Genomic DNA, 12,082 nt, shown 5'->3' with positions numbered 1-12,082 from the left:
TTTATTGTTGTCAACATGTAGGAGTTCTCTACATATTGCAGATGTGAACCATTTATCAGGTATATGATTTGCAGGTATTTTCTCCCATCCCATAAGCCTGTGGCTCTGCTGTGTCCTTTGATACGCAGAAATTTTAGATTGTGATGTCGTCCGGTTTACCTGCTTTTAATTTATGGCTAGTGCTTTTGGTGTTATACCCAAAAAATCAATGCCAAACTCATTGTCCTCAAGCTTTCCTCCTATATTTTCTTCCAGGAGTTTTATAGTTTTGCCCTTAACATGTAGATCTTCAATTCACTGTGAGTTAATTTTTGTGTATGGTGTTATGTCAGGGTCCCACTTCATTCCCTTGCATGTGGATTTTCAGTTCTCCAAGCACCATTTGCTTAAGAGACTGTCGTCTCCCCACTGGATGGTCCTGGCACCCTTGTTAAAAATCATTTAACCATTCATAAGCAGGTTTGTTTCAGGGCTAAGCATTCTATTCCATCGCTCTATAAGTCTGTCCATGCCAGTGCCACCCTGTTTTGATTACTGGAGCTCATAAGGAGTTTTCAAAACAGAAAGTATAAGACCATCAAATTTGTTCTCTTTCAAGATTGTTTTGTTTATTTGGGATCCTTTGAAATTGCATGTGCCTGATACCTTACTAAATTTGCTTTAGTTCTTACAGTTCTTTTGTGGAATCTTCAGTGTTTCATACATATGGGATCATGTCTTTTGCAAACTGATAACTTTACATCTTCCTTTTCAATCTGAGTGCCTTTTATTTCTTTCCCTTGCCTAATTGCTCTTTCAGTCATTGGCGTAACCAGATTGCATGCGTTTGCATTGTGTGTCCCAGAACATGAACTAACAGGATTTTTTGATACATTATTCTATTAAATCACATACAAAACAAAAATAGTACTAGCTTTTATAATTGTCCATGTCTTTACCTTTTCCAGAGGTCTTTATTTCTTCATAACACTTTGAGTTCCTGTCTAGTGTCCTTTCTTTTCAAGGGGAAGGATTCCCTTCATTGCAGGCAGGGCTGCGGGACTCAGCTTTTGGTCATCTGGCAGTGTCTTAGTTTTTCCCTCATTGTTGAAGCAGTTTGTTGGATAGAGGGTTCTTAGTTGCAGGGCTTTTTTTTTTTTTTCCTTCCACAACTTTGAATATTTCAATCCACTGACTTCTGGCTTCTAAGGTTTCTGAAAACAAATCAGATGATGATCACTTATGATGACAATTATCTTCCTGACAGCTCTATACATGTTAATAATGGACCTTATTGTGCATCACACGCCACAGAACCCATTTTTATAGTATCATGATATCAGCTGTGTTGTAGCATCACCCTGACACCAATCAGAATTTAAAGAAAATAAAAATAAATTTAATATTTTAAAATACATATTATGAGGTCTTTAAAAGCCTACCTTTATTACAGATTTTCAAATTATAAATGGAAAGTTTCCTGAAGGATTGTATAGGTTTAAATTTCCAATAAACTAAATATCAATCTCTATAACTATGTAAACAGAAAACACTTGTTTTCTTTAAAGAGGAAAATGTTCTTGTGACCAAAAAAGGAAAAAAAAACACTGTAGCTTATGCCCCCCCCATGATTGGCCCATTTCTTGCTCTGACCTCATAAAGAGCCATTGTTATGAAATTACTACCACCTATATAAGCCCCTGTTTGGCCCTAGGATTTCAGTCCTTGTTGCCCGGGAAGCTGCTTTTTGGTTATCTGTGGAGCTGGACCATAGAGAGACTGCTTTTTCCTTGTCAGTGAGCACAGTTAGTATAGTTAGCATAGTTAGAGGTGACCATGAAGCGGGCCTTGGCCTCCAGTTCATCCATTGAGGACTTTAACATTTATAAGCCCCTCAAGACCATTGGCTCTGACACCTTCAGCAAGGTGATGCTGGCTCAGCGCCTTCCTACAGGGACCCAGGGGGCCTTCAAAATTATGTCCAAGAAGACCCTCCCCAGCCTGGAAAGTGTCGATATGGAGGTCAAAGGCACAAGGGTCCTGAATCATCCGAACATCCCTAAGCTTCTGGACGTCATCAAGAATGAAGACATCCTCTGCTTAGCAACAGAATATGGCAGTGGTGGAGACCTTTTCTACCACACAGCTAGATACCATCCCCTGAACGAGGAGGAGGCCTGGGTCAAATTGCAATAGATCCTGGCTGCGGTGCAGTTCTACCACAAGAACCATATCGTACACTGGGACCTGAAGCCCCCGACATTCTACTTGATGAGCATGAGAACATTAAACTAGCTGACTTCGGCTTTGCCATCACTTTTAGAGAGGGGGAGAAGCTGGACATCTTCTGCAGAACTCCTTGTTTTTGCCCCCAAGAAATGTTACTGGGTGAGGAGTATACAGGACCAGAGGTGGACGTATGGAGCCTGGGTGTTGTCCTCTATAGCATGACAGCCAGGCATATTCCATTTGATGCTGACAACTGTGAGGAACTTAAAAGTAACATCACCTATGGAAGGTATGAGTCACCTACTTCCTTTTCTGAAGAACTGAAAACACTTTTGAGGAAGTTCCTACCCAGTGACCCGCTGGAGAGGCACACCCTCCCTGAAATTCTGGTGGATGTTTGGATCAAAGGGCAGACACACCAGAGGAGAACAGGAAAGCCACAGTGCCTGCCAGTCCTCTACACAGTCTGCGGATGAGTCTCGATCCCAGCATAGACCCCAGCATGGCCCATGGCCTACCTGTCCACCCACAGCAGCAGCAGCCATGGGGAAGACGAGGAGACACCTCTCTCCAGGCCGGGCAGCCAGATGGGAAGACCTTGATCTCTCCCTATGAAGATGGACAAGGCCAGAAGGGGCTCTCTAGGAGATCTGCCAACTTTATGTTAAGAACATGCTCTGACCCGACGGCCCGAAAGATCTGCTACAGACGGCTCAACAAGATGGTGCCAGTGAATGTGGACAGCTGAAGCAGCAAGAGCAAGTATGTGAGGCGGTCTAGCCATGCTTCCTGCATCTTACTGTATTTATTATGCTTTTGCTGATATTGTTTTTAATAGACAAGTCACAGATGTATATGTGTGTGGGGTACAATGTGAAGTTTCTGTATATGTGCACAATGTGGAAAGGTTATGTAAAGCTAATTAACATATCCCTCACCTCAGAAAGCCAAACGCAGCATGATGTCACTTATGTGTTGAATCTGCAAAGCTGACCTCATAGAAGTAGAGTAGCTAATGGTGATGAGAGGCTGGGGGTGGCAGAGGGAGGGCACGGGTAGTTGGTCACCGGGCAGAGTTTCAGATAGACAGGAGGAAGAAGCCCTGACATCTGTTGCACAGCAGGGTGCAAGAGTCAATGAGCACGACCTGCACATTTGAACATACCAGAGTCCCCTTCAAACGTCTCCTTGCCTTTATAACAGAGAGAGGGAAGACCCTGAGCTCCCAGGAACCTGACACCACAGAGTGTGAGGTCTGCCACGGGTGGACTCACAGGTCCAGGTGGGAGCACCCTAGAACTGCCCACGACCTTCAGAGAAGTGTCTGAGCCACAGTAGAGTGAGCTGCAGCATGGCCTGGAGCCCTGGAGAGAAGAGGGCCCCTCAACACCCCCACCCCGGTACCCCATTGTTCCGCAGTGTGGATTTCTTTATGCTTAACAGCCCAGTGAGCAGTCTCCCAGTGCTACTGTCCTTAAAATCTGTGCCTGGCTCTCACCCCTTCAGCAATGCCTGTTTTATTTTTTATTTTTTTGCTTTTGTTTTTTCATGTCATCACACGTTACAATCCAAATATGGGAGATTGAAATACATTTGAATTATTTTGGGAGGGAACTTTATTTCTAGGGACCCATAGTTCCAATTCTCTGGAAGCTTAAATCGTTCTGAACTTACAAGCTGCTCATTAGGTTGGCTGACCTATGTTCCTGGCTCATTTTTACCCCAAGGTCTCAATAGATCATTTTGGTAAGGAGATAGAATATTCCAGATTGGTACTCTCTTGCCTTTCAGTTCTTTCTTGAGAACAGATGGATGCTGAAGGATCATTCAAACCTGTCTTGTGTTGTTAGTTGACTTTCTGCAGTTTCCAGAGCAGAAGACACAAGGTGGAAACTGAATGGCACTGTGCCCTGGATTCTGAAGTTTCTAGTAATGAATCCTTCTTGTGCCAACCAGGAGAAAAGATGAGTGGAGAACTGACTATATTTGAGTCTATTGCTTTATTTTATATTGCTTTAATTCACTGTACACTTTTGCAGGGTGTATTGTTTGATTTAGTTAGAAGTAGTAGAGCATTCTCTTTTGTCTAGGGTGATAACAAATTTGTTCAGAAGGTAATCGCTGTGAAATCGTGTGTCATTGTTATCAATACTTCTGATTACAAAAGAGGCAAAGGGAAGATTTGGAGGAGGAGCATCTTAAATTTTGAGAATGATAACTTTTTCTGTTGTTTTGGCTTTGGTTTTAATTTACTGGTTGTATACACGAAGAAAAGTGTGGGCAAAATAATGACATAGAACTTGACAATAAGGGCTCCCCTGAGTAAAATAAGAAAGAACTACGATGGATGAGGGGATTTACTTATATTTCCTGTTGAAAAATTTACTGTGATAGCAAATTGTAACATTTTTTCAAGACTTAAAGTGTTGTACTTAAAATCGGGAAACCTGCAGAACAGGATTGTCAAAAAGGCAAAATGAGAATTTCCTCAAGGCTTTAGTCTGATTGATTGGTCCAGTTGATTTTGATGCCACTGCACATTGATTTATGCTGTTTATATATTTTTTAAAGAGCAACTGAAAAAATAAAACGTGACTTTCTAGACTTTGGATATTGGGCTCTATAGATTCTTAGTTTCAGCAGGTCTAAGTCTTTTAAAAAAAAAACCAAAATACATGAAAACAAAACAGGGACTATGACATCCAATTTTTTTTTTTTAACTCATTTTCTTCTACAGCTGAACGATTGATTTGGAGTAGGTGAGCTCTGGCTTCATCCATCATTCATCACAGTACATATAAAATATAGTGAGAACAGTTATAATAGCAAAAACTTCATAGGCATCGAAATTTGTCCTGGAAGTCAGAATTGAACTATTGTCTTGGTTCCCAACCTCTGCTCTTACCCATGCCTTTATAAGAAAATTGGAATTACTTCACCTCTCACCAACTTGATTTTCACCATAGGAGGTTATCTTTTGTGGTTTAAATTTTCCCGTGGCAATTGTATTCTATATGGCAATACCTCCCTGAGAACAGACCCTTTGCTGCCTTGAAATCAAATTCGGTCTCAGTTCTACTGCTTATGAACATGAGCAGGTTGCTTAGTCTCCCATGTCTGAAACAGGAAGTAATAGGGGCCATACTGAAGTAAGATAATGCTTGGAAAATCACGGTGGAGACTTGCAGCAGGGGGGTAGGTTTTTTTTTTAAGGGTAGCATTTTAAAATAAGAGGATAGAGAAGATATCTCGATGTACTACCTACTAAATGCCATAGCGTTGTGAGGCCCTTAACATGTATCTTAACATGACTTTCAGATTTTAAATTATATGAAAATTTCATTTGTGTTTTTCCATTCATATTTTTCTAATTTCTCTAAATTATTTACTTAGTAGTTCACTTAGATTCCAGTTATTACTTTAACTTATTTTTTGTTATAGTTTTAATTGGTTTTTTAAACTCTTAAATATTAACCAAGAGAAACATGAGTATTTTAATAAGACCTATTATTTTAAACAATGTAACATCATTTTTAAATTTTATAAACACAGTAGACATTTTAGAATATATTATGTTTAAAGCGTATTAGTTAATTAGATCCTTCCAAAACACCGCATCCCAAAACAAAATTTATTGATATTCACAGGGATCAAAGTGTCCCTGGCCCCTAAACTTAAATCAAACTGTAGGGAGCAAAGGCCACACTGTTCCTATAAAGATTTGCTCCAAATTTTACTGACGTTAAGCTTGATAGGACAAAACTAAAGAAACTTATACATGGACCCCTTAGGGATAAACACTCAAAGGTGCAGGGGAAATTGTTCATTTTTCTGTTTAAAGTGTGGACAGCCGTGTACAAATATGATTGGAGGAAAAGGGTGTGAGCTCATTCTAACAGGCTGAGTGGGGAACCCAGTAAGGCCTTTCTGTCTAAATTCTGTTTGTCCCCTTCTGAGTGTGCATTCCTTCCTTCTGGGTGTATGGCAGGGACCTTCTTGGAATGGGGATTGGATAGTTACACAAATTAGGTCAGATAATTACTTTATGTCCAGGATTTACATAGAATAATTCTAGGTTTAATGGCGAGTTTTCAGAAAAAGGGGTTCTGGCCTTTATGTCCTGCCTTGAGGAAGAGGGATTTGGATTTCTATGGCTAATTTCAGGGAAGAATTGGAAGAAGAGGTAGGCAGACAAGGCAAGGTTAGAGAATTTTTGCTTCTGAAGCCTTCATTTTCAGATCATTTTCTGAGCCCCATCAACCTGATGTTACTAGACTTTAGACTGAAAACAACCTTGAGCACCAATTTGCAATGCCTCAAACAATTACATAAAGCTGTAACACTTTTTTTTTGTTACATAGGATCAAGATTAAGTTGTTTTAAAAACAATCTGAATAGTCTCAAAACGTTTTTGTCTCAACTTGGGTGTAAACTTGAGTACAGGCACTATTTCTAAGGAGTAAGACTGTTTTGAGATTCTCTTTGGATTTTAACAATTATTTACTTTTTTCCCTAACATAACTTACTATACAAAAGTTAACAGTTTAGGAATTTTTTTCCTAGCAAACATTTTGGTAGAGCCACATAATGTACATATAACCGGCTAGCTTGTAAAGAATAGGACACAAAGTGGACAAGACTAAAGGAAAACTAAAGCTTACGATTTAAGCTGTTGAAACTACAACTTTTAGGACAGCTTAGAATCCCTAACAGTACTGTTAATATCAGAAGACAGAAAGAGTGAATTAGAAACACATTTGTGTACCTTTCCATGGACATTGAAATCAGTGGAAATAAGAGTTAGGATTAAGAGACCAAAACCAAAATATTTTGATAAACCTTTGGCCATAAGTTTCTGCTTTTGTGCTCTATCTACTTCGTGTTTTATTTACTCTAATTTGCTGACACCTAGGCACATCTATATTTTTACCTTAAAGTTAAACACATAGGTATTTATTTGGTAACTCTGGAGATTCAGCTATTATTATACCAACAATATTAAATTTACCTTACTTATCAAAAATCATTTAAACAGGTTATTTTGACTTTGGCTGAGTTTGTAGTTTTGCAACCTTTATGTCAAATCTGGATACCACAAGAAGATAAAAATGTCCAGTAAAACCCAGGCAGAAGCTAATTTATTCTGAGAATTTGAAAACATTTTTACTATTACTTTACCAATACTCTTTTTTTTTAAAATAGTAATAACCCAACTTATTTACCCAAGATTACTAAATTCACATGAACTGTTTGGGTTTGTTTAGTGAATTAACGGTGCTCCCTTATTTTTAAGCCAGTCCAGGAACATGTAAGCACAAACATGTAATACATGGACATACACAAAACACACCTAAGCATACACACACACACACACACACAAAGCTCTAATAGGTTTTACCCTAGAGCTCTAGCCATGAGACTGTCACATAACTCACCAGTCCGTAAAAGACAATTGGATTCAAATTTCTTCTGAGAAAATTGGAACTTGTTTATATGGCAAACTTTAGTTGCCCTGCTAGCAACATACTTAGGGCTGTGGATCAAAGTTTTGGGCAAAGCAGTTTCCATGGCGGTTTGATTTTATAAAACCTCCTTAGCCCCTTTTTTTTTTTACTTTAATTGAAAATGAGTTTTAAGTTTGTATTTTAGGTATAACTGGCTGCAGGATCTCCAGGTAGCCTTTCTACTGCAAATACTATACACAGTGAGTTCTCTCAACATCAACAGAAAAAGAAGCAACAGGGCCAGGTGCAGTAGTTAACACCTGTAATCCTAACACTCTGGGAAGCTGAGGGGGGAGCATCCTTGGAGTTCAAGACCAGCCTGAGCAAGAACCGGACCCCATCTCTGTTAAAAATAGAAAGAAGTTAGTCAGACAACTAGAAATAATTAGAAAAAACTAGCCAGGCATGGTGGCGCATGCCTGTAGTCTCACCTACTTGAGAGGCTGAGGCAGAAGGATCCCTTGAGCCCAGGAGTTGGAGGTTGCCTCTTTTAAAGAAAAATTGGAAACAGATCCTTTAAAAATGAGCAAAGACAAAGAGAATGACTCCCTTAGGCACCGAGTTAGTTCATGGTGGCTCTGCTTGCAAGTATTTGTGGAAATGGAAAGGTTCAAAGGCATGGCACATTTTCCAGGGCTGTAACTGCTGCTTATACCCAATCCTTGTGCACAAGTTCTTAGGAAAGGGCAAATCACGTCAAGGAAAATTCAGAGCTGAAATGGTCGACTTACCCCTATAGAGTTAAAAGGTTTCTCAAGCTATTTCTCTCTTTTCTGGCTACTCTAAAACCTGGTAATTTTTTCTATTGATGTTAAGAGAACTCACTGTTTATAGTATTTGCAGTTGAAAGGCTACCTGGAGATCCTGCAGCCAGTTATACCTAAAATGCAAACTTAAAACTCATTTTCAACTAAAGTAAAAAAAAAAGGGCTAAGGAGGTTTTATAAAATCAAACCGCCATGGAAATGCTTTGCCCAAAACTTTGATCCACAGCCCTAAGTATGTTGCTAGCAGGGCAACTAAAGTTTGCCATGTAAACAAGTTCCAGTTTTCTCAGAAGAAATTTGAATCCAATTGTCTTTTACAGACTGGTGAGTTGTGTGACAGTCTCATGGCTAGAGCTCTAGGGCAAAACCTATTAGAGCTTTGTGTGTGTGTGTGTGTGTGTGTGTATGCTTAGGTGTGTTTTGTGTATGTCCATGTATTACATGTTTGTGCTTACATGTTCCTGGACTGGCTTAAAAATAAGGGAGCGCCGTTAATTCACTAAAGAAACCCAAACAGTTCATGTGAATTTGGTAATCTTGAGTAAATAAGTTGGGTTATTATTATTAAAAAAAAAAAGGAGTATTGGTAAAGTAATAGTAAAAATGTTTTCAAATTCTCAGAATAAATTAGCTTCTGCCTGGGTTTTACTGGAGATTTTTATGTTCTTGAGGAATCCAGATTTGACATAGAGGTTGCAAAACTACAAACTCAGCCAAAGACAAAATAACCTGTTTAAATGATTTTTGATAAGTAAGGTAAATTTAATATTGTTGGTATAATAATAGCTGAATCTCCAGAGTTACCAAATAAATACCTATGTGTTTAACTTTAAGGTAAAAATATAGATGTGCCTAAGTGTCAGCAAATTAGAGTAAATAAAACACGAAGTAGATAGAGCACAAAAGCAGAAACTTAAGGCCAAAGGTTTATCAAAATATTTTGGTTTTGGTGTCTTAATCCTAACTCTTATTTCCACTGATTTCAATGTCCATGGAAAGGTACACAAATGTGTTTCTAATTCACTCTTTCTGTCTTCTGATATTAACAGTACTGTTAGGGATTCTAAGCTGTCCTAAAAGTTGTAGTTTCAACAGCTTAAATCATAAGCTTTAGTTTTCCTTTAGTCTTGTCCACTTTGTGTCCTACTCTTTACAAGCTAGCCGGTTATATGTACATTATGTGGCTCTACCAAGATGTTTGCTAGGAAAAATATTCCTAAACTGTTAACTTTTGTATAGTAAGTTTTGTTAGGGAAAAAAAGTAAATAATTGTTAAAATCCAAAGAGAATCTCAAAACAGTCTTACTCCTTAGAAATAGTGCCTGTACTCAAGTTTACACCCAAGTTGAGACAAAAACGTTTTGAGACTATTCAGATTGTTTTTAAAACAGCTTAATCTTGATCCTGTGTAAAAAAAAAAAAAAGGGTGTTACAGCTTTATGTAATTGTTTAAGGCATTGCAAACTGATGCTCAAGGTTGTTTTCAGTCTAAAGTCTAGTAACATCAGGTTGATGGGGCTCAGAAAATGATCTGAAAATGAAGGCTTCAGAAGCAAAAATTCTCTAACCTTGCCTTGTCTGCCTACCTCTTCTTCCAATTCTTCCCTGAAATTAGCCATAGAAATCCAAATCCCTCTTCCTCAAGGCAGGACATAAAGGCCAGAACCCCTTTTTCTGAAAACTCGCCATTAAACCTAGAATTATTCTATGTAAAAACTGGACATAAAGGAATTATCTGACCTAATTTGTGTAACTATCCAATCCCCATTCCAAGAAGGTCCCTGCCATACACCCAGAAGGAAGAAATGCACACTCAGAAGGGGACAAACAGAATTTAGACAGAAAGGCCTTACTGGGTTCCCCACTCAGCCTGTTAGAATGAGCTCACACCCTTTTCCTCCAATCATATTTGTACACGGCTGTCCACACTTTAAACAGAAAAATGAACAATTTCCCCTGCACCTATGAGTGTGTATCCTTAAGGCGTCCATGTATAAGTTTCTTTAGTTTTGTCCTATCAAGCTTAACGTCAGTAAAATTTGGAGCAAATCTTTATAGGAACAGTGTGGCCTTTGCTCCCTACAGTTTGATTTAAGTTTAGGGGCCAGGGACACTTTGATCCCTATGATATCAGGATATTTTGTTTTGGGATGTGGTGTTTTGGAAGGATCTAACTAACTAATATGCTTTAAACATAACATAGTCTAAAATGTCTACTGTGTTTATAAAATTTAAAAATGATGTTACATTGTTTAAAATAATAGGTCTTATTAAAATACCCATGTTACTTTTCGTTAATATTTAAGAGTTTAAAAAAAGCAATTAAAACAATATTGATCCCTGTTCTCCATTATAGAGCTAATTTACATGGTATAAAAGTAGTTAACAAAAAATAAGTTAAAGTAATAACTGGAATCTAAGTGAACTACTAAATAAATAAATTAGAGAAATTAGAGAAATATGAATGGAAAAACACAAATGAAATTTTCATATAATTTAAAATCTGAAAGTCATGTTAAGATACATGTTAAGGGCCTCACGATGCTATGGCATTTAGTAGGTAGTACATCGTGATATCTTCTCTATCCCCTTATTTTAAAATACTACCCTTAAAAAAAAAAACTACCCCCCTGCTGTAAGTCTCCACCGTGATTTTCCAAGCATCATCTTACTTCAGTATGGCCCCTATTACTTCCCGTTTCAGACATGGGAGACTAAGCAACCTGCTCATGTTCATAAGCAGTAGAACTGAGACCCAGTCTGATTTCAAGGCAGCAAAGGGTCTGTTCTCAGGGAGGTATTGCCATATAGAATACAATTGCCACGGGAAAATTTAAACCACAAAAGATAACCTCCTACGGTGAAAATCAAGTTGGTGAGAGGTGAAGTAATTCCAATTTTCCTATAAAGGCATGGGTAAGAGCAGAGGTTGGGAACCAAGACAATAGTTCAATTCTGACTTCCAGGACAAATTTAGATGCCTATGAAGTTTTTGCTATTATAACTGTTCTCACTATATTTTATATGTACTGTGATGAATGATGGATGAAGCCAGAACTCACCTACTCCAAATCAATCGTACAGCTGTAGAAGAAAATGAGCTAAAAAAATATTTGGATGTCATAGTCCCTGTTTTGTTTTCATGTATTCTGATTTTTTTTAAAGTCTTAGACCTGCTGAAACTAAGAATCTATAGAGCCCAATATCCAAAGTCTAGAAAGTCACGTTTTATTTTTTCAGTTGCTCTTTAAAAAATATATAAACGGCATAATCAATGTGCAGTGGCATCAAAATCAACTGGACCAATCAATCAGACTAAGCCTTGAGGAAATTCTCATTTTGCCTTTTTGACAATCCTGTTCTGCAGGTTTCCCGATTTTAAGTACAACACTTTAAGTCTTGAAAAAATGTTACAATTTGCTATCACAGTAAATTTTCCAACAGGAAATATAAGTAAATCCCCTCATCCATCGTAGTTCTTTCTTATTTTACTCAGGGGAGCCCTTATTGTCAAGTTCTATGTCATTATTTTGCGCACACTTTTCTTCGTGTATACAACCAGTAAATTAAAACCAAACCAGAACAACAGAAAAAGTTATCATT

General features: G+C 38.1%; 1 protein-coding gene across 1 annotated transcript in view; it reads right to left on the bottom strand.

Moving 5' to 3' along the window:
* Window positions 1-453: 453 nt before the first annotated feature.
* Window positions 454-12,082, bottom strand: part of SUMF1 (sulfatase modifying factor 1) — a 114,964-nt gene continuing 103,335 nt past the window's right edge. Inside the window, exon 9 of the mRNA XM_045529671.1 lies at window positions 454-1,193. Coding sequence (XP_045385627.1) covers window positions 1,185-1,193 — 9 coding nt within the window. The 3' untranslated portion in view covers window positions 454-1,184. The remainder of the gene's footprint in view (window positions 1,194-12,082) is intronic.

This window comes from Lemur catta, chromosome 18 (genome assembly GCF_020740605.2).
Source record: "Lemur catta isolate mLemCat1 chromosome 18, mLemCat1.pri, whole genome shotgun sequence".
Lineage (NCBI taxonomy): Eukaryota > Metazoa > Chordata > Mammalia > Primates > Lemuridae > Lemur > Lemur catta.
This window is presented reverse-complemented; position numbering and strand designations above follow the sequence as displayed.